At 40.7% G+C, this 23,581-nt stretch overlaps 1 protein-coding gene across 2 annotated transcripts in view; it reads right to left on the bottom strand.

Moving 5' to 3' along the window:
- Positions 1-10,444: 10,444 nt before the first annotated feature.
- DCLK3 (doublecortin like kinase 3) overlaps positions 10,445-23,581 on the bottom strand; it is a 31,083-nt gene continuing 17,946 nt past the window's right edge. Inside the window, exons 3-5 of one of the 2 annotated variants that reach the window (XM_054817552.1) lie at positions 18,618-18,750; positions 17,536-17,703; positions 10,445-16,657 (exon numbers count right to left, since the gene is read on the bottom strand). In XM_054817552.1, coding sequence (XP_054673527.1) covers positions 16,461-16,657; positions 17,536-17,703; positions 18,618-18,750 — 498 coding nt within the window. In that variant the 3' untranslated portion in view covers positions 10,445-16,460. The remainder of the gene's footprint in view (positions 16,658-17,535; positions 17,704-18,617; positions 18,751-23,581) is intronic. The other variant, XM_054817553.1, reaches the window with a different exon arrangement.

Genomic DNA, 23,581 nt, shown 5'->3' with positions numbered 1-23,581 from the left:
AGGCTCAAACTCCAGCTTCTGCACGCACCCCTCACAGTCAGCGTGGGACAGGGTCATGCAGGCACTGCCTCGCTGCAGCTGTGGATGGCAGCAGGAGCGGGATGGCTTAAATCCATGACTCGAGAGATCAAGTCTCAAAACTTGGCTAAAAAACCCCAGCAGAATACCTGGCACGACCCAAAGAATCACGAGCCAGAGGTGGCTGCAATTGTTTTACTAGCCATTGCAAGGGAAATATAAGTAGCAGAGGCTCCCTGAGTACAGCCCGAAAATAAAGGAGGAAATAAATTTGCTGTCAGACACTGGCTGTTCATCGATTAAAAGCAGCGATCAGCCGTTAAAGGATGACTGCACACAGACGCTCCAGTGTTTCGTTCTGGTGTCTGTTTATTTTTAATGTAACCCACTACAACTGTACCACCGGTGGCCAATGTTTTCTATATGGGAACAGTTGCTCCCAGGCAGTAATTTGGAAAGGCCAGAGCCATCAGGGCACCTATGCAATGCCCAAAATGAAAGCTAGTGACGAGGTACTGGGCTGCCATCTCCTGCACCAGAGAGAATTGCTCACCAGCACCTCAAAGGCCTTCTCTCTGCCAGGTGCCTCATCTTCTCATGACAATGCTGGAGGCTGCAGGGTGGGAAGCCAAGCGCGGGAACTTGAAGAGGGAGCGTACAGTAGAAATTGAGCATTTGCTCCTAGAGGAAGGAAGACATCAGGGGAAAAAAAAGGTCGGGAAAGGGAGGTTGCTGAGATCCCAAGTCCTTCTCAGAGACCTGGTCTGGAGATAAAAACCCCTTTTCAGCTGCCTCCTGCCTACCCCAGCAGCTTCAGCCACTTGTAAAAGGCTGGTCCAGGATCACAGAGTCCAAGCTCCGGCAGCACAGGGACGAAGCTCCTCGGCTGTGACTCAGAAGAAAGAAAACAGCCCACAGATCTTAGTGAGATACAGAACAAAACAACATATTTTATCTCCAGCATCTCCATCCACCCTCAAGCTATTTATCACTCAGAGAGACTTAAAAGACCATCCCCTGTTCACCTCTGTCTGGATTCTTCTCAGTATCTGACAGTGTCAGATGGTACCTCGCTGACAACTCTTCTACTCATCTCAGCAACGGGCACAAATCTTGGTGTTTAACTCCAAAACAGGCAAGCTGAACGGGAGAGGAAGGCAAAGCAGTGGCTAAACCAGCCAAACCTTCAAACTGTATGAAAAAAAGGTGTTGCTCGCTGCCAAAGGGTGTTTGCTACAGGCACGGTTTACACCAGTGGAACCCTGCCAGGAAAAAACAGGGTCTAGGTTTTCCCCCAGGGCAGTCCCTTGGGACCAGCAACAGGAGAGAGGCTTTCCAGGGAAGCAAGCAGAGGGAAGACGTTTCCTCAGCATTTTTCCCTGGGGAGATTCAGAACAAAAATAACAAATTTCCACACGCGCTGCCCAGGGGTGTGGCACGTGTCCCAAAAGCTACGCCAGCGCACCCAGTAACCCAGTCCTCTCTCATGCAGAAGTAGGGGCATCATCAGAGCCATTCTCTGGACCACGCTCCCTGCCAAGGGGGTGTCAAGAAGATTCCCATTTAAAAACCCATCTTTTTTTGCCTTCTGGAGGAACTGGAAGAAGATGTCTATATTTAAACTGCTTTTTCTGGATTCATTTCAAAGTCAGGGGACTTTTGCGCATCCTGGAGAGAAGCAGCTGTTCGTGTCAAAGTTCATTTACAAATTAATGCCGCGGCCGAGCCAAAAGCTTTACGTGCCGCTAAATCCCGTGCAGAGCAGCACCCTGCAGCACCCGAGTCCCCCCATTTCTGCGCCAAGAGCACCACCCGGTGGCCTCCCTGACCACGGCGCTCTCCCTCAGAAACCGTAATAAAACTCTTTGAAGGAGAAGAAAAAAAATCGGAAGCCTGGGGTTGTGCAACGAGCTGCATGGATAAGCTGGATAAAACCCCTGTGTGTTTATTGTATGAAACCAGCCAATTAATGAGCATTGAACCTGTATTATAGACATCTCATGGAAGAGGGAAGAGTCACATGGTGGGTTTTGATGAGACCAGATGAAGGTGCAGGGCTGGAGAGGCTTTGAGAGAGCAAGCTCCGGTCCCACTCATATCAGGCACTTGCCTCCTCCTCCAGCACCTCACCTCCCAGGGGAGTAGCCCTGCTGCTCATGGGGAGCAAGTACCACCATCCCAAAGGTGCTGCATCACACAGCAGCGTGCCCCTGCTCCACGAGCGCTCCCAGGGCTATCAGCAAGCCGAGGCAGGTCTGATACAGTGGTGAACACTCACCTCCCCATTTCTACCCTCCCTCCACTATCAGTTCACCTCTACACAGGGTGTTTCATGGGCTTACTGCATGTTTCTTTGAAGATCCTGAGGCCTAAAACTGAGCGTTTAACACATGCTTATCAGTAGTTATTTGCATACAGCTCCCAGGCTTTGGCTGGAGTTGGCACTCGTTGGGTTCCCTGGGGCACGCTCACCAGAGAAGACCTTCCTGAGCATGGTGGGGTTTCTGTGTGTATCCTCCACCTGCCTGAAGCATGAATACATTAAATAACTCAGTCCCGGCAAGGGAGACAGCCCTGTGGGATATAATTTATACAGCCTGGCATGGGAGACTTTATCAAACAGGCAAGTGACCTCACCAGTTACCTGAAGTACTAATAAATAAAAAGACCTCACAACAGTATGAGCATGAAGGAGGAAAGGGTCGAGCAGGACTAATTTGGGAGCAAGCAGCCTACAACAAATGCCCACGAGCTCAGCCTGTGTCATGGTTTAACCTGGCAGGCAGCTAAAACAACCACAGAGTCGTTCGTTCACTCACGCCCCCTCCCCCCCCACCCCGAGGGATGGTGAAGAGAAGTGAAAAGAAAAAAAAGGAAGAAAAAAAAAGAAAAAATAAAAAAGGTAAAACTTGTGGGTTGAGATAAAGACAGTTCAATAGGACAGAAAAGGAAGATGAAAATAATAGTAATAATAGAATATACAAAACAAGTGATGCACAGCACAATTGCTTACCAACCAAAGCTGATACTCAACTAGTTCTCAAGCTGAACTGCCTCCCAACCAACCCCCACTTATATATGGAGCATGATGTCATATGGTATGGAATATCCCTTTGGCCAGTTTGGGTCAGCTGTCCCAGCTGTGTCCCCTCCCAGCTTCTTGTGCACCCCCGCCTTCTCATTGGCAGGGCAGTATGAGAAGCTGAAAAGTCCTTGACTGTTTGGCAACCACTAAAAACATCAGTGTGTTATCAACATTATTCTCCTCCTAAATCCAAACCACAGCACTAACCAGCTGCTAGGAAGAAAAGTAACTCTATCCCTGCCGAAACCAGGACAGCCTGGCAGTGCAGCACCAGCTGACGTGCAAGTTCGGGTCACGCGCCGCACCTTTAGCTCACTAGGTCGCAGGAATGATGGCAAAAGCGTTCAGTCAGCTCATGCAGTCCTTCACCTCTCTCTTTCTCCTCTTTCATTTCTCTTTCCTTTCCACTTTCATTTTCCTTACAAGTTTAGAAGGAACATTTTCTATTGTCTGTAAACAGACCAGCTGGCAGGTCATGCAGCCCTAGCTGTGATAAATACTACAAAAGTCTGATAAATACATCCAGCAGGTACTTGTCCTGTTTATCTTTTGGATGTCACTTTGCCTAAATACAGCCACATCATGAGAGGCTTTTTTTTGCTAAAATATTAAAAGTGCTTTAGTAAAGATAGAATTACCTAAAAGGCTCTTCACTTCAAGAGACACTTCAAGGCACCTCAGTGCTGTAAACCTTTATCATTTTAGTTAATAGAAAAATCCTCTCAAGTGTTTTGTACTGTGAGCAGTATAGTTTCTGGGACAAGTCAGCATCACTGGAAAAAACTGAGATAAGTACAAACACATAAAATCATTAGAGTCAATACGCACATGCACGCACACGTTGTGTAACAAAATGTAGCATCAAGCTTTAGTTTCCTAAAATTGCAAAGGCCTAATTTTATAGGGAGACACTGAAAAGATAAGCCCACACCAATTTGAAACTTAGAGTAATATTACCAGAGTACACTTTTTTTCCAGACGTTAGCAGCCATTTGATGAACATCATCATAGAAATTTCATCAGAATACAAAAAAAAAAAAAAAAAAAAAAAAAAAGGGAGAACCCAAAATTATATGTCTCGTCCTTAAAGCTCTTTGGGAATTTATTCAGATGTTTTTGTTTTAAACCACCACTTTGTTCATAAGAAACAGATGATCACAAAAGCAGCATTTGCTTTTAAAACACAGTAACATTATTGGATTTTACTTTGACTTAAACGCTTTTGATGACACAATATGTAAAGCAACATATTCGACAGGTTAACATACTTTTCTAAGCTGTATCCTTTCCTAAACATACTTTCTCATATTGTCATTTTTCCCCTCTAAAATGCATTTCATGCTGTAACACTTGTCAGCTTGAATCTACAGCCACATCTATTTTTTAAAGCCAAATTTGCAGATTCTAGCAAAAGATGCAGGCAAGAAGATGGTTTCTCTGCAACAACTGCAAAAATATTACTTGCTGCTTGCTTTCATTGTGAATTTCCACAAGGATTGCTTTCAGTAGTGAAATTTTGGAGAAAGGCATTGGGGTTTTTTTGCTCGTAAACTGCTGTTTACGCCCTGCTTAAACATCCCCTAGCACAAAAGTCCACCCTGGAGGGTCTCTGGATGCTGCCCCACAGAAGGTATTTTAAAGAGTCTTTGTAGACTTCCTTTTTCTTAAAGCTCATAGTACTGATCTAAGTAAAGTACTTAAAGTCTTCATGTAAAGTGCCACTAAATCTCAGTTCTCAAAAGTATTTCTCCAGCAGCAACGTCCCAACCTATAAAGGTTTGCACATGCTGCCACACATGAAGGAACAAGACCGGTGCAAAGGGGGAGGCAAGATCCAACCTGGAAAGTGCTTGTAGCTTACACACAACACTGAAATGAGGTGTAGACAGTGAAGTAAGATGAAACGTGCACTTAAGCGTAGATATTGATCCCACTGTAGGCTTGATCAGCTCAAGCCATTGTTAATACCTGAGAAAATGACAGTAGGCCTACTGGAGAACAGACTTGAGGATGTCAAAACTTTTACCCATCTCCCAAGTATTTTCTAGCTGAAGGCATGAGCCAGTTGCATCACATGTCTAGAGAGGTGACTGTGAAGGGAACAACCTTCAGGTGCAGAAGGAGAAAGGGAATAACCTGGTCTCCAAGCTGTGAGCAGAAGCAATGAGCTAAGGTTTTGGCAAGAGAGACTCACCTGGCAAGAGAGAAATTAGGAAACATTTTTGGACAGTTAGAAGAGCAAAATACTATTACAGATTGCCTGAATAGCATATGAGATCTTTTTCTTCAAGCTTTCAAAAAACAGGCTAGCCAGTGTCCATCAGGAATGCCACAGGCATCTTACCTTGGAAGAAGATGGCGTGGTGCCCTCCTGAAATGTCTTCTAGTCCCCTGGAGAGTCACAGAAAATGTCTAGGGGAGACCACAGCAGGTCAGCAAGCTCTTAGCTACCCCTCTAAGCGTGGGGTTTTCCCTTGGCAATGCTTGCCAGGCTCAGGTCTCCCATTTGTGACCTTTTTCCCCTTCTCCACAGCCCCATGGTAGACAGCCTGGACCTGCAGCACATGGGCTCACAACTCACAGTGCTGCATTGTGCAAGTGTGCAGTGTATGGCCAGACTGCGGGAAGTGCAAAGGAGGGAGCAGAGTACACAAGTCTCACACTCGTTGCATAAAGTCTGGCGGATCTGTTCAGCAGCAAAGTCTTCTGACCTGAGCTCACCACTGTACCTGGGTGGCTAGGAAAAGCGAGAAATAATCGTATCTGTTCACTGTATCCATCACACACACAATGTGTATAAAGTGCATTACTGTATGTGGTTATAACTAAAAATTGCTGCTTATCATTCAGTCCCAAATGCCCTTAAACTCACGTGTCCCAGACAGACGATATTTCATCTTTTGAGTACCATCTACTGGCACTTTAGATACTAACTACCATCCAACACCACAGTAAGAAATATTTGTGTTGGTGCATGCCAGCCTCAAGCAGGTTATGTGCTGGCCTCCTTCCTGCAAGATGTGAAGGGAAGCTGTCATTCTCTAGCAAAACAAAGCCCCCGATGAGAGTCTGAACCCGTGCTTATGCACAAAGCAGCCTCCCTCAGCTCCTTGCTGCCCTCCTTCCTGTTACTATTCCTCCTCCTTGCTATTACTAGGGATTTTCTCTTTGCATGTCTCCTGTTGAAACAAATGCATTTACGAAGACTTTTTAACTCCAGGTTAATTCAAGCCTCTTTGAAGATACTTTGCAGCAATCGCAAAATAGCTCCTGTCTCCCTAGCTGCTTTTAAACCCACCACCGACAGCCACCCTCGCCTTTCCCTGACTGATGATTTCCTCTTGCACTCTGTTTTTCTCCACTGCATAATTCCCCCTCCCAGGCTAACCTTCTTTAAACTGAACTTTCTTTGGGGGGATCTCCCCAATTAGACATTTAAGTCAATTAGGCTGACTGACAGCAGGATTATGTCTAGCATATTCTTAATTGTGAATGCAAACACTCAGCTGGAATAAATACCTGCCTCATAAGGATTTGCTGAGGCTTAATTAGTTAGTGTTTGAAGATCTTTGAACACGTGAAGCGCTGTACAAACACTAAGTGCTATTCTCACCGTTCCCAGTAGCGGAGACTTCAAAGTTGGACACGGCAAAGATGAGGTGGAAGGATTTCAAGGACAGAAGGTGACCCTGTACCATGGCCACTGGGGACGAGAGGACAGACGGACGCCAGGCAGGGCTTTGCTCTGACTAAACATCACTGCTGTTCTGCACTCACGAAGCTTCTCTTGTTCCTCAGCAGGATGGCAGCAGCCCATGACCTCCAGACCTCTGCACTAGCGCTTCTTTTCCCAACACAAAATATAGTTTGGACTGGCGTAAATAAAAAGTTCCCTAGAATCCAAACAACTGTAGCCTACCAATAAGGAGGCTTCCACTTAAAAAGCAAAGCTGTCCCATCCTTACCCTTCCTCTATCAGTCCGTTTGACATGGAAAACAGATTGAATGACAGCAAATCTGGGTTCCTGGTGGTTTACATTGCTAGAATGAAGCTGCTGAATTCTTTGTCTGTTCTTTTCCTAGAATTCCTCCCACAGAATCTGTCCAAGAGATCATTCCAAGTATCCTCCTGGTAAAGACTGATTAGTTGTTGGTACAATTCATAGCAGTCCCATCACTGATGCATTAAAACAACTATCTGATCACACTATTTTTGGCAGCATGTTTTGAATAACGTATTCTTTTTTTCTGCTACGTGGAAACGTAGTAACACCGGCAGATAGCTCCAAGAACTAACACTACAGAAGAGCCAGCACAGAATACAGCATTTATATCATTAAAACACACATGCACCCCCTCACGGAAGCTGCTAGCCTGAAAAGCCTCAAGTAATGGTTACATGCAACTAAGGGGCAAAAGTCTCTCTCTGTATATGCCAGCTCAAACCCATTGAAACACACAGGAATACCCTCAGAAACACCAGCAGATCTTTCAATTTCAAAACACACATTTTGGAAGATGTTCATGGAGGAATCTTTGCTGATGGCAAGTACATAGGAGCCAAATTTAATGTCATAGAAATCTGTTTCTGTTTTCCTTAAAAGCTGGATTAACAACCAGCAGGAAATATTTTAAATGGTGAGATTTTCAAAGCTAATTACTGCAAAAGCATAAATAGTGCCATAATCTGAAGCCCTTATTTGTGGCTTTTAAGATCTCACCCTCAGAGCTTAAAAGAAACATTTCGTCATAAAAGAAATACAGGATCATTTTCAGTGACCATCACATTCAGTGGTCTGTTTTGACAATTAGAGAACTGATTCATTTTCTTGGTCGTTAAGGGTCTTATCTGCATATCTTTGTTCAAGTTTTCCTGATATTTCCCACAGCCTTTCCCCAGGTGAACCGTGTACCTAAACAGAGATTTTGGATTATTCTAATTTTACAACCTTACCAGTCATTTGCCACTAATGTATGTGAGGCTTCATCTGTCAGGAGGGGTTTATTACTGTTACATTTGAGCATCCAGCTCTATTTGTCCCTTGAAGATTAACTATGTGAGTTATGAAAGCTTTTAGAAATAAACTTCTATAAAATTCTTGTGTGGCTGAGAGTTATTTACATGGTGGAGCAGTTTTGCTTTTATTTCTTTTAAGGGATTCTCCTCCTGTCCCATTTTTAGGGAATTATGATCCAGATGGGATAAAGCTAGCAGCTGCTACAGTGTCTGCTTGGAATCAGTTATCCCCAGACACACAGAAATAACTGGCAACGATCACAGGAGTGTTACACACCAGCAAGGTAAAAGACATTTTTTTATTTCACTCATAAAGCTTTGTTAGACTTGTCCACAGCATTGATTTATTTAAGAAACGGAAACATTTTGGAAAAAGTTAATTTTTTCTTCAGCTTTTCCTCTTATTGTTTTGGTTGTTTGTTGGGTTTTGTTTTGGTTTTTTTGGGGGGGGGGAGTGTTCACATTTTTCTTTCATAATCTTTTTTCTTTCAAATGGTGAGGGGCTACTTTTCATGGTGTCTCTCTCTCTTTGTTTAAAGTACATAGAAATAATACCCTATCAGGACACATACTGGCCTTTAGCCAAACAGCCAACATGCTCGCATGTTTAAGGACACAACATTTGAAATACTAGTCAATAATACACATTTCACCCATCAGTCACCACATGAATATAATTGTGGCCAGTATGTTTCCAGCCAAGCTGAAATGAATAAAATGTATTTGACCCATTTAGTTCCATCCTTACACTAGGAACATAGGTTTCTTCTGAGCCTGTTAAATAATAAGTTTATATGCTGAAGCATTACAATGTCATTAAAACTGTCAACATTGCAAGCTGAGTAGTTGCAAATGCTTAGGATCACAAAATCACACTCTTTTTGAAAATCCAACAATAAGATTTTCTTGACAACTTACCATAGCAGTTAACAATCATACACTTCCATTTTCTAGAAAAAACATCTTCACTGCTGAAATTCTTGACATTAAACATTATCCAAAATATTTTACGCTGAAATTCTTCATGAGAAATGCCTTATTACAATACAATGGTTGTCACTGAAATTTAGAAAGCTTCACCAACTAACACAGCAATGACGACTCAGGAATAACGTTTTGTCACATTTTTCCAGTGATTAGAAAGAGCACCCCTTATCCAGTCCTGCATCCTTTATCCAATAGAGCAATCTCAATATAGCAAAACACTTTTGGAAGTTGACTGTTGTAGCACCTACTTATCCCTAGCAACGTCTGACATGGCTTGTGTTCTCACTAGGTTAATTATTCTTATTGCTTGAATTGCTGAAACACTTTCTACAGGAATAATCCTACATCTCTTAATTTGTAGACGGTTACAATTCTTCATTTCAGTTTCTGAATTCAGAAAAAAAAATATATTTCCATCAACAGTATAAGCTTATTAGCTTTGCTTTTTCTGTTTTTCCAATTGCTACATTGTCAAAACAGCTCTAATTTCAAAAGATAAAATTCTGCAGAAATACAACATCTGTTTATAACACAAGGCAATGGAGTAAATCAGCAAACTGAACGATACAAAGGGTCATCTCTTCCAAAAAAATAGCAGTGACAACTTTAACGGCCCATTTAAAAAAAAAAATATTGCCGGACTCTGACTTCAACTAGTAGTAACACAGCAAACACAGCTCAATCTCAATTCCCAACAGCAAAGTATTAAATTAGTTTTAATTAACCACCTATAAATACCATTAAAATGCACTGCAATAAATGTGTGTGATTATCATAAAAGTCAGTCATTCCTAACAGGCTACAGTTATTCTAAGAGTAGTGGGGAGGCTGTGGTCTCTTTAAGTACCAATATGTAACGAATGAGAGTCTGTACTGATTCTCACTGGCAACCACCTTCATCACACATGCTCACAGCCAGAGAAGGTAGTTTCCTCAAAAACACCATCAATATATTACACGCATTTTTATTTCTATTGCTTCAGTTGATACTGCAGGCCTGCAGGAAAATACCAGTTTTAATAACTGAAGTGAAAAATACACAAGCTACTAAGAAAACGTGTCCTTTGAAAAAGCCACTTTTGCAATCAACTCAGTTTCAACCAGAATGCCTGTTTCCACAAACAAAGCAAATCTTTTTTTCTAAATAAATTTGGATTTTACAGAATAAGAATTAAAGATGGGAGAATTCCATTCTGTGTGCATTAAGCGTCAATGAAACTACCTCTGCTTGTCATGATTGCTCTAACATTGTGGCAAACAGTACAGGGACAAAAATGGTGTTAGAATGAATCTCAGCTCCAGTTTTGCAAATAATTGTGTTGATTTTAATGGGATTACATACAGCAGCAAAGAAAAATACATCTGTAAGATTTCAAGTACTGCAGCATTAGAATGAGTCCTTTTAAATGTAAATGAAGGTATACACAATAATAATGAAATTGCAAACCTTTTAAAACAAGCATTTCCCAAATAGATAAATTGTCGGGGGGGGGGGGGAACAAACCACAAGTCAAAATACTTGGCCATGTAATTGTTTCTCGATTTATTGGAAATAATATTGAAATATAACATCCATTATATAGTTTGCCTTTATTGGCGGGGGGAAGAACCACTTCTCTGCTGAAGTCTATAATGTTTTTTAATTTAGAAAATGACACCTTCAGCTCCGTTGCAAATAAACAACAGTTTGTAGAACAAACAGTGCCAAATATACACTGTTAGTCCAGTTAAAGTGCCCATATTCCTTTCAGGAGCAAGAATGTCAACAGTAAAGAGTTGTACTGGTGGACTCAGAGAGGACAGAAAAATGCATGCCCAGGAACATAAGAAGCATTTTCCATAGATTGCTGAAATTAAAAGAAATCTAGGCAACAGAAGAAATGACAGGAGGAAGATTTCAGACTGATACTTACTTGTCTTTGGGAAGATCAGTTTATAAACACAGCAAATTTACTATATTCTCAAGCAGACTGAATACCACCCCAAATCCAGATACTTGCAGTAAATCAAGCAGTCAACTCCAGAAATTTCACTTTCACAATAGGATCATAACCCAAAAGACTCAAGTTCAGTGGATAACATTCCACGACCCCTCTTTTACCCTACAGTCAAAAATCATAATAACTGAGATACAACAGATGCACCTATCATGCCAGTCAGAACACTATACTGAGATGGCACATTTAATGGTTTCTGAGTTCAGCTATTCCACAAAGTAGCTAAACAAATCATAGATGAAGAGGTGACCCTGAGTAAGAGAAATTAGTGTCTGTGTCAGAGGAAATAGAGTCTCTGCTGTCCTGCTAAGTTTCTGTCTCTTGGACACACATTTTTAAATATAAGGTGACTAAAGTACAGATAGGGACCAAATTCTCATTGTTTGTTTTAAGGTAGTTAAGTACTATGCAGTGTGAAATGCTAGTACCTTTTGCACACTTTCAGATGCCTAAATACTTTCAAAAAATGTTGCTTATTTCCTGCACTGGCCACATTCCTGTTTCCCAATTCTGATAATTTTTTTCATATGTGTCCAGCATGCCCTGATGAAAAACATATTAATATCTGACGATTTCACCATCTTTCAGTAATGAGTGATCTGAGGGAAGAAGATAGGTAGGTGACAGTAGACAGGTGATAAGTGTTAGAAAATAGGTAGGTGAGGTCTAGGATCAATGAAATGTAATAGCGTACGTGAAAGTGAAGAAGTTGACCTTGGTGGACAAATGGAAGAGGACATCCAGGGACCGCTTTATCTTTAGACAGTGGAAAGTGTATCACTGGAGAAAGTTTTCACTTAGCTTGTCAGTCACAGGCAGTCACTAAAAGCCTGGACTTAATATTCAGAAACTCCTAACACAGTCAAGAAAAGTTTCTGATGCGCAAAGCTAGTAACGCTGGCTTTCAAGAATGCTCACAGGAGTCCTCGGCTGATCCCTGGGAATAGCACATCCTTATGTAGACCCTAGTTATCCTGTAGCGACCACTTTTGTCACTACTGTAGTTGAAACTCTTGACTGTGATTTTAAGTTCTGACCCAGTAATAATAAAAAAATAAGCAACTCTGACTATGAGGCATGTGTGTCACTAGGAAATGAAATATTGAAAAACCAATTCTGTATGTTTGGATCTTGGTGTCTCAAAAGTCTGAGAAGTCTTACAGTTAGGGCATGAAAACATGAGAGTGTGCTTAAAAACGGCAACCAGCTAGCGAATAGCCAAGTCTTTCTAAAGATAATGGAGTCAGGGTCTCTGGTTTCTAAAGAGAGAAAAAATTTTGAATAGTCAATACCAGATAGTAATGAAATAACCCTGGAATAACTAGAACTCAGTCAGAATCTCTGGTTGTGAGACAAGAATCAACCAACACTTTTAAGAGGCATGGAAGGATTCCTACTCAACTAATTTGCAAAAGCTTTCAGGAAAGAAACAGATTCTTCCCTTCTGTTGCCTTAGACCTAGCAAATCCTGTGTAAGTGGATCTTTTCTATTGAGGTCTGCAATATGAATTCATACTTTGCACTTAGCTTTTGGGGGTTTTTTGTTTGCTTTTCTTAGTAGTACATTCCGACTTTCTTCATTGTTAGTATCTAAAGAGCTAAGGACACTATAACTAGTTTTACTTTCAGAGGAGTATAAGGCTATATGAGGGACTAAATCACAAAGATTTAACAAAGGGCAAGGAGGTAAATTTCTTCCTCCTAATGAATCAGCAAGAACTTGCTCTCTTGTGAGACTTTAATCTTCCCTAGTTTTGAGCTTCCTCAGACTTCCTGTAGACCAAGGGACCAATCAAGAAATGCAAGCATAAGGGGAAGATGTCTCCAGAACCGAAGGAGACAGTGATCATCAGAAAAATCTCAGGAAACGAAGCAAAAACAGCAAAAATCCTCACCCCTAGAGTGTGAATTTGGTTTGTGTATGAGAAACTGTCTTATAGGGCATAAAGATCAGGTTTGAGTTGGAGTGTCATGCAGTAGGAAGAGAAAAGCTTTAGAAAAGGCAGTAGGAGATGAGGGGGCACTGGAGATCTTGGAGACCAATAAAGGATTTTTACCAGGTTTTTTTTGTCTGAGTCCTCTCTAATCTTACTAACTTTCAACATCAGCAAGCAATGCTTGAGGCTGAGCTCACCAAAATCATATGTGTTCTCATTCCTCCAAGCAACTTAAACCATAATGATTGGGGACCCGGACTCCTTAAAGCAGCACAGAGGCAGAGCAGGAACAGTGGAAATAATGGGAGAAAAGAAGGAATATCTAAGTAGGAGAGAGAAAGAAAGAGGCAAAAACCCTGAGAAGCACCTGGAAGCTTTTTCAGCCTCCAACCTGAAGAAGGAGGGCCTAATGCCACATGTCTTTTAGCAACATCAACGAACCAGTCCCCCGATGCTGCCCCAGCAGTGTCTGTACTTACGGATTCAATGCAGTGACCGCACACAGCACAGTCCATGTTTAGTCTGTCTGGGACCCAGAGCAGAGAACTTGAGAGAAAAACAAAATCTTTGAAAAAATAATTACTTTCATATTCATGAAAAGCAAATTCTCTGTCTTCTGCACTATGAATAAGGCTGTAGACAGGTTCTTAAAGGTGAAAAAGGCAACTCATAACACGATCTCCAAAATGTCAGATTCATTGCTGATATTCTATTTGTCACTTCAAACTTTATTCCTAAATGACTATATTAAAAATAAGATCATTACAAAATATAATATTGCAAGTCAGAAGATATTTTTCCAGTTTCCTATCCAAAATAAACTTAAATTAACAAAGGAGAAGTTATTACTAGTGCTCAAAGACCACGTAATGCATTTAGAATATGAGATTACACACAGCCTTAACTCCGGAAAGTACTTAAATCCATTCTTTTCAGGAAAAGAGAAATTCTTCCTGACTCAGGGCCTCTAAAGCAGAGGTATTTATATCTATAAAGCAGAATTTTCCACTTTACAGGGACAGAAATTCATTTGGGTTAATGCTTAGATACTTTAATTTAGGGTGAAATATATTGCATTGCTTTGCTAAGGACTGTACCCTTGAAGAGGAACTGAGAGACTGATAAAAAGGAAACATGCTGCCCCAGAAGGCGCTGAGACCTGAGTGATTGCCAAAGAGGCATCGAGTCAACAAAAATCTGCGGTAACTGGGGAAAAGGTAAAGGCGGCAGGGGGAGATCAGACCACCAACTCAAAGGACTATGCAAATTACCCCCACACACCCTCTCAAGCAGCATGCGTGCTAATTTAAATATGTTTAACCAATAGCAGATGATGTAGTAATTACTAACCAATGAGCATAAATTTAGGCTGCTTTTTCTAATCCTGAAACAAGATAAATATGTTATAGTTTCTTTGTGTAGCGTGCTAGGTTTGTGAAATTACCACCTGGCACCTATCTCTGCACAGACATGAAATAAATACCTCTGCTCTGTGAGTATACTGGCGTATTGCAGACCGGGTACACGATCTTGCTTTTGGGACAACAGTATGACATATCATATACATATTACTTGGGCATACAGTAAAGATTTTACTTGTTTGTTACAGAAATTCTTGAACTCCACAGCAAATCTTATTCCAGTATGTATTAAAAATAAGCCAGTTTGATTGAAAGTGCAATTCTCCTTTAAGAGCCAAGTTGTCTCTACCTTCATACATCATTCTTACAGCAAAACTGTCACAAGTTGAAACAGAAACATGACAGTGTCCCACACTTTTTGGTAATTCATAAAGTTCACACAAAACATTAGCGCTCACCAAAAATAATATTCTGGTTCATATAGTTATGAAAATGTTCTACTGATTCTGAAATGCTTCTGACATTTCTCATTATGAAATACACAGGCAGAGCAGCAGCTCTGCAGTTGTAAAATACCCTCATTCATTTCTATAAGCTAGGAATTCAATGCTAATACCACTGATATTTTAACGTCAATATTATTTGCTAGCACATGGAATTCATGGACAAAACATCATAAAACAGACAACTCAAGTGCTTTTTGAATTTGATTAGTTAACCAAAAGTTCTGAAATTCATAAGCTCTTCTAGGTCATGGCCCTTCTCAGGACTGTATTTTTCCCCTCCAGGATTTCTTTAAAACTGCATCCAATCAAAAAATAAAAAACATATGCATGACACTTCCCCTGGGAGACCTTTCCATAGCCAAGTTGTTGTTTTTCCCCAAGCTGAATTTTAATGTAATTTCATCCCATTGCCCATTCTCATGGAAGCAAAGAGAAAGAGTCCTCAGGGAAGGCAACAAGGAAAAAAAAAATCCCGAACAATTGCTAAACTACACTGAAAAAGTGTATAAAAGCAATTCAGCTGTGAAGCGTGCTGATGAAAGGGGAACCTTGAAGGTAAGGGATATCTGAAGTCACAAAAGCAGCTTCCTAGCTTTCCATTCTCCATCAGCATGGAAGAGTCACAGAGGCACATGGATGGCTCCTGAGAAGAAAATCAGTATGAAAAAATGCTTGGGTTAGCATTCCATAAATACACCTTTGGGAAAAGAACCAAAGTTCCCTTAGAATTCCTTAACTTCCTGCTTCCCAGAGTAGGAAGAAAAGCACTTTGAAAGTTATTGTTACAGTCTTGAAAAGGTATCAGCCATGATATCTTGCTACTTCTTCTCATAAACAAGTGAAACTACCATACTACACAACACTGCCATAGTTTAACAGAAACATTGTACAGTCTATTGACCTGTCCATGAGAACATCCAATGAAAGATGCTGCCAAGCGAGATATCATAAAATATCTGATTTAGTCTATAAGGATTTTTCTCCCCTCCCAATTTAATAAATAGTATCTTGCTGCTTATTTAACATATTCTACAGCTAAAGGATATATTTACTTTTTTTTATTCCTTCTCCTCCTCCATTGCTAGCAAGAATTGATGAAAAGACAGTTTAGAGAATTAGTACAGGATGTGTATGCAGACAGCTATTTTGAAAACATTAATAAACACAAAACTCCTAGACGTATCATACGAAAAGAGACAAGAGAAAGCATTTCATCGTCATCACTAGTGTCAGCCACAGAAGCAAACATTTGTTGTCTAAAAGGTATACATAATGTAAAAGCCCAAATCAGTATTTAAAGAAAAATAATAGATACCCTCCAGGAAATAATCTAGTCCCCACTGCTGTCAATGGAGAGACTGCTATGTAACAACAGAGGGAAATGGGTGCAAATTTGATCTCTCTTCTTCCTCAGAATCTCAAAACAAACAAAAAAAAAAGGCATGGTGATTGCCAGCAACAGCTATATGCTAAAGGCCCAATTAATTTAGAAAAGAAAACATAAATAATTTGTTAATCAATAAAAAGACGACTAAACGAGCTTGAAGAGATTTCATGTGTCCTTATCTGCAACTTCCTTTCGGCGCTGGGCCCGGAAATGACGCTCAATGTTTATTGTCACCTCCCTCTGCAAATTTCTGCTGTTAGTTTTTCCAGCTGTTCTGATCCAAGGGTGCTGAAGTACTTGTCGTGCTGTGTAGCGCTTCTGGGGATCCACTATCAACAGCCTGGTTATGAGGTCTTTTGCTGCTATTATGGAGGAAAGAACAGGAGAGAGTGGAAAAGAACAGTGATATGATGATGCTGACAGTTATATACCTACACAAAATATCCGTCTTATTTTTTCTTATTAGTTTTACCGCGATGACTTTTGTGACTATCCCCAGGAGATATTCTAACAACTGGATTTAGAAGTAGTGACAGGAGAAGTTAAATCTCCAACATATCTTTTACTGATACCATTCTCCCCTTCAGAAAGAGAGGAGGAAGTGAAGGGAATTTAATCTTGAAAGCACGCTGAAGGCATCAGGCTAGGTGTTCAGATTCACAGGAATTAGCTTTGGTATCTCACCCCTCAAGGAGCTTAGAAGTCATAGAATGCTGTTGAGCATATTCTTTAAGAGACTGTATAGGGATAAAGGGGTTTCAGGGTTTCTGATTTTGAAGAGTGCACAAGAGACATTATACCAGCCTGTGAGAAGGAAAAAACTACTACGTGCAGACCCCACTGATCTCAACAGAAAATCCACGCTGCATTCTGCAGAACAAGGATTTAATTCTCATCTTTTGAGATTTTTGCATACATCTTTACAATCGAACATAACCTTGCAGATTATTTTGATACCTTTTTCCACAGAGACAATTCATATAAGCAAACTGAGGAAAACCTTGTTCTTACCTCAGAAAGGGAGCAATCCATTAAATCAATCAGTCCTAATATTCAGATTCACAGCCATCAATACTACCAGAGGACTAAATTCATATTTAAAACAAACACAGAATCACACAGAAGAGACCTGCAAGACACCCTCAAGTTCACTGAGCTCGCTGTCCTGAACAAAAGGGAGTTCTTCCCACTCCAGGGAAGTCTGTCAGTTCTCAAATCTGCTATATGTGTTGAATCTTACCTGCAGAAATATTGTCCCAGTATGGGGAAAGGAACTCGTAGTGACCTAGCTGTATGATCTGAAACAGTTCTTCTTGATCACGTTCCTGACTCCGAAAAGGGGGAAAACCGCAGAGTAGAATGTAAAGGATCACACCTGCTGCCCACATATCTACTTCGAGCCCATAGCCTAAGGAAAAAAAGACAAACAAAGAGTCCTGTTTTAGAAAGAAAACTCACAACTGATAGGGAACTTTCTTTTTCATTCTATTTTCCAAGAAACACAGAAGCTCTGCTCAGTTTCTCAGAAACACAAGGTCAGCAGAAGTGGCTGGTACACAATGCTTACAACCTGAGCTGCTCTGCCTGTTAATAACTACAGCTCTCACAAAGCGCCTCTCTTCAACATGTTTCACAAACACTGTCTCACAAGGCCAGTGTCAATTAAAGACTAATTGAGAAAACACAGCATATATTTCTAAAATAGTCCTCCTCAGATTCCCTTTGAAAAAGCACTAAGAGAGTGCCAAGTTTCCATTGAAATTGGATATAACTGGAGATGTGCAACCCAGCTCCACAGAACAAAAAACAGAAATAGTTTTGCTTGAGTCATAAACAATACTGACTTCTTTCCAGGTCTGAATCTTTTCTGATATAAAATCTCCAAAATTTTTTTCTGATGTGAAACATGGTTTGGCTTCTTATACAAGTTTAACATACATGTTCACAATGTTTTTGCATCATTAGGAGCCTTGGAAAGTTGTTTGGGTTAGTCATGAAATGCAGCTGACACTCTCAGGCTGCAACATGAACTTTTGCTCATTTCCCCACTTCAGCAATTACCATCTATGATATTTTATGGCTTGTCTGTTTGGAAATCCGTGTTATTTTACCATAGACATTAATAATGCAAACATGACTGATGTCACGCTTGTGTTTGTCAAAAGCTGAAAGGTCTCCTTTCCTTTCACAGATTACACTGCAGCCAAACTCCTACCCTGTAAAGACGTATCAGGAGGTTGAAACACTCTGGAATATTTCCATGATTAGAAAGTTCAGAGTAATTGTATGATTTACGACAAATTATAAAATGTATACACTCACCCTTCTCAGCAAGTATTTCGGGGGCAACATACGTTGGTGTTCCACACACAGTAAATATGGGTTTTGTAACCTGCTTTGCAAGGCCAAAGTCTGCTAGTTTCAGTGTAGTAGATTTATCTGCATTATGCTGAACCTATACTCAATGAAAAATACCTATATTTAGTCCAGATGCATTTTAAGACAGCAAAAGATAAAGGAAGTAGTTAATAATAAACAGGAAGAAGTTCTAATAATAAACCAGTATTTTGATAAACAGTATTCAGGAAGTGGTTTTTTCCTCCCAGATACTAAGAGGACGCATACATTTAGGAGGACAAGCAATAATGGAAAAAGAAAACTTTGCTCTACGAAGTGTGGCACACTGTAATTTCCAAGAAATTAAAATGAAGAAGACAAAAAATAACCAGGAGTCAGTTAAATGCTATTGTTTACTCTTGGGAAAGTAAACTCTTCTTTTGCCCTGGGAAAGCAAAGAAGAATGCTGTGGACATCTTTAAGCTTAAATGCAATATTCCCCGATAAGCTACTGACTTTACAGTATCACTTGAAAGGCATAACTCCATCATAACGGACTAACAAAACCAACCAAACAAAAGCTTTACTTTCTTTGCGAATTACTCTGCTACTCTACCTGCTGCCCTGCAAGTCATCACAAAGAGTCACAGTCATCACATAGTAAGAGTTGGCAAAATGGATCCAAGCAGAATGTTCTCCTAAACGGGTCTTTTCAGTAGTTTCCATCTCCCACATCCACCTGGAAAGTTATCAAAACACTTCTTCCCATTCTAATGTTGTATGCATGGTCTTAAGCAATACTTTGTAATGCAGTTAATGAAACACTGTATTAAGAACCAAAATATTTCAGTGACATAGGCAGTGGAATCGAGCGCACCCTCAGCAAGTTTGCAGATGACCCCAAGCTGAGTGGTGCAGTTGACAGGCCTGTAGGAACGGATGCCATCCAGAGGAACCTGCACAGGCTCAAGAGGTGGGCCCCATGTGAACCTCATGAGCTTCAACAAGGCCAAGTGCAAGGTCCTGCACATGGGTTGGGGCAACCTCTAGTATCAATACAGGCTGAGGGATGAAGGGATTGAGAGCAGCCCTGTGGAGAAGGACTTGGGGGTACTGGTGAGTCAAAAGCTGGACATGAGCGCACAAATGTGCACTCACAGCCCAGAAAGCCAACCGTATCCTGGGCTGCATAAAAAGGAGCGTGGCCAGCAGCTTGAGAGGGGCCCCTCTACTTCCCTCTGGTGAGACCCCACCTGGAGTACTGCATCCACCTCTGGGGTCCTCAGCACAGGAAAGACATGGACCTGTTAGAGCAGGTCCAGAGGAGGGCCACGAAGATGATCAGAGGGCTGGAGCACCTCTCCTACGAAGACAGGCTGAGAGAGTTGGGCTTGTTCAGCTTGGAGAAATAGATCAGCAGCTAAAATTTCTACAAGAAAGCCAAGGAAATCTGGATGACGGTTGTGAACGGACAAACTGTAGTATAATGTGACAGGCATAGTCCATGCTTTAACACCTCATACTTTGCCATCAGACAGTGCTTGAGAAAGCAAAAAATTCAAGATGGTCTCTATTACAAGACAACTAAGGCCACAGATGGGACAAAAGTTGCTCTCCTACTTTACAGTTGACTAATCCCTATTTATCAACTTCTTAGAAACTGTAGCACTCATCCAATTTTGATTAAGCAAAAAGTGGTTTTGTGGGGTTTTTTTAAGAAAAAATATTACATTACAAATAATACATTATAACCTACTAAACCCTTTTTGTCTTCTTTCTAGAAAACACAAGCACTCTTCTAGTCTTGATTAAGAAAAACATTTTGGATTTTTTTCTGTTTTTCTAAGAAAAAATACTTTTCAGTATGAAACTGAAAATAAATTTTACTACAACCAGGCAGGCAAAACTTCTGCAGGAGAAAGCTAAAACGCCATAGCCATTTTCTCTATTACATTAGTCAACTTGATGATTATTTTTTGCCATGATGCACTGTGGACACTATAGGTGACAAAAACAAATTACAAATGTAACAGTTACTTTGTACAGTAGTATCTATCCACAGGATTTATATTCTAACAGTAGGAGTAATAGTGGTAGAATGCAACAAAAACTCACAACTGAAATGCTCAATTTTATATGTACTATGAAAATATGAGCATGAATATATTTTCCTATTGTATAAATAAAGCTTTTAAAACTATATAAGAAAATCATGTCACATGGAATTTCAATTAATACCCTGCATGCTACTCTACCAAGACAAATAATACTGAAACATTTACATAAATTTTTAGAAACCAGCAGGTGGGTGGGGAGGGTGGAAAACACACTGGTCTTAATCCCAACCCCCAAATCAGCAGGAAATGTCTTGCTTTGTAAAATACAGTGTTGTACTTTTTCTTTTATCAGGATGCCAGGCTCCTAATCTCTCATCACAGCACAAGGTGGCAACACTGCACCATCTGTTCTTCCAGGACTAAGCTTTTATTTTACTTAACAACCAAACAGGTAGGAACAGCACGCACCGTGAGTATATTTTCACAGTTTTGTGACAATCATTTCAAAGACAGCATGTAACCTGTCAACATGCCTGAAAAACTCAGCCCAGAACTCCTCAGCATCTTTACTAACACTACGCTCAGAAATACTCAAAGTCAGCTCAGGCAGAGTGAGCATTGCCTTCACCCCCAATTTTGTACTCTCCTGTCTACCTTTCTGTCACCTGGCATCACCTTCAGCATGCAAATATGCTTCACTATGTAACAAAAGCTTCTCAGGTTGCTTTTATTCCCTCCTGAGGCCAGACTACTTACTCATAGCAGTATCACAGAAAGGTACAACCTGCTCGAGAGAAATGTAGTCTCTGACATCTACAGTATGTGCTCTGTGAAATGTTGAGAACAAAGCAAGAGTGATAACATTAGATGGACATACTAGCCTTACTGTGACACCTAAAAGATAGCTATTAGTGTTTCTACATTCAAGACCACAATGGATAGTTCCAAAAGTCCATTAAAAAGTGCTGCTTTGTCTTACCTGCCTATAGAGTTCATTAAGATAAGGAAGACCAGTATTCAGTACACTTTCTATAGATAGCCAATTTAGGCCATACAACTACTTGTGTCCTTCAACTGCAAGGGAAGCCAGTATCTGGTAGTCTTAAGGCAATCAGAATTGCTCACTGTTCTCTCAAAAGCAGATGCCATAGCAGGATATTAGAATATTCTCTGAGGATTTCTAGCTGTCTCAGCCACACATCCAGAATACGAATCCAAGTTCATCTTCAAAGAAGGGATAAATTGATCTTTTCCTTTTCTCCTGTCTGTTGATGACTCCCAGTTCTTCATGCTCTCGTTTGTTTTCATATCTACCTTGGAAAATCCATCAGGGTGTTAAGATGATGATTTGCAGCATTAATATTTCTGTGTATGCACATATATATGGTAGCACAGATTCTTCTTATATATATCATGAAAGCAAGCTAGCCCATGGGACATTTGCGTATTAGAAATAGGTAGAGCTAAAGAAAAAGCACTTCTTACACATCTGAGTTTCAGACATCCCTTCCTGCTAGCTAGAAGAATCTCTATGAAAAATCTTACAGAAACTCAAATGCACTGGGAAACCTCTGGCAGTGCTTTGTGTATATGTAAATAGTGTCACAAAAGCAAAGTTGAAGGACAGAAAGGCTATACTTGAAGATCTCATACACATAAGGAAACTTAAGAAAGAGAAAAGGAGGGAGGAAGAAAAAGGCTCAAATGCATAAAACGCTGTAACATTTATGAAGCTGTGTTAAACAATTACCACATTAGTATGTTTGAGAAGTGTACAAGCAGATGAGCATACAATCACAAATATAACCCTCCCCCCTTCCCCCTAAAAGGGGACAAGGAGACGACTTTGTGTCTTTTACGGCTATAGCCTGGAGAAGCACCACTACACTTTGAAATTCATTTCTCACAAGTCAGGAAACACTAGCACCTGTAGAATTAAACAGTCTGTTAGCTAAAAAACTTGCCAGCAAATTCTGCTCCTCCAGGTAGCATTAAAGAAGTGACTGGCTTCTTTTGTGGGACCAAATACACTACATTGCTCATCCGTGGTAGCAAAGGTTTTCTTGCTGAACACCCAGTCCCAAACGAGGTGATTCTGTTAGCAGATGGGAGGGAGTTGGAGCAGCTGTCTTCACACCAGCTGCCAAACAGATTTTGTTTTTGTAGCGCAAGTCACCACCCTTCTGCCTCACAGCTACGCTGCAAGGAGTCTCATCATTGTGGGCAGACCCAGTAATGATGGGAGGGAGGGGGAAGACAAGAAAGGATGATGATGGTCTGTTACAGAAGTTTATAACTAGAGGACAGTTCCATAAGAGGAACAGTAGTGCAGCAAACTAATAAACCAGGTTTCCAACTCTCTCCTGTGCCAATAATTTTACAATTCACTAGAGGCTCTGTAGGGACAGAAACAGTTTTCCTTCTTTCCCCAGCTGCTTATTTTCATGAAACTTATGGAAATATTTTTATCCCCAGTTTGCTGCTTCTGTGTCAACTCTGATGGAAATTAGCCAGTAGGTTCAAAAGTCATTAGGAATAGGGTTAGATTCTCACACGAAGTGGGTTTGTAGTAGACAAAAGCACTTCCTTAGTAAAACAGACCAAGGATCTTTTCTCTTCCATTTCCCATTTGCTGGAAAGGGTTAGGTAAAACCAGTTGACAAGAAAAAGAAAGGACAAGATTCACCAGACCAGAAGACCACCCCAAAGTAGGACAAATAAGTCAACAGCCTAAAAGAACATACCTATTTCTGTCCTCTGTGTACAAAGTCTAGGAAGACTAATTCAGACTTCAACATCCACAGTGTTGGAATCTGAAGTAAAGCAAGAGGTATCCCTAACCAAGGACATCTCTGCAGGATGCCAGCACTTCCAGCATTGTGCTTCCTCTCC

The sequence above is a fragment of the Grus americana genome, chromosome 2, assembly GCF_028858705.1.
Source record: "Grus americana isolate bGruAme1 chromosome 2, bGruAme1.mat, whole genome shotgun sequence".
Lineage (NCBI taxonomy): Eukaryota > Metazoa > Chordata > Aves > Gruiformes > Gruidae > Grus > Grus americana.
This window is presented reverse-complemented; position numbering and strand designations above follow the sequence as displayed.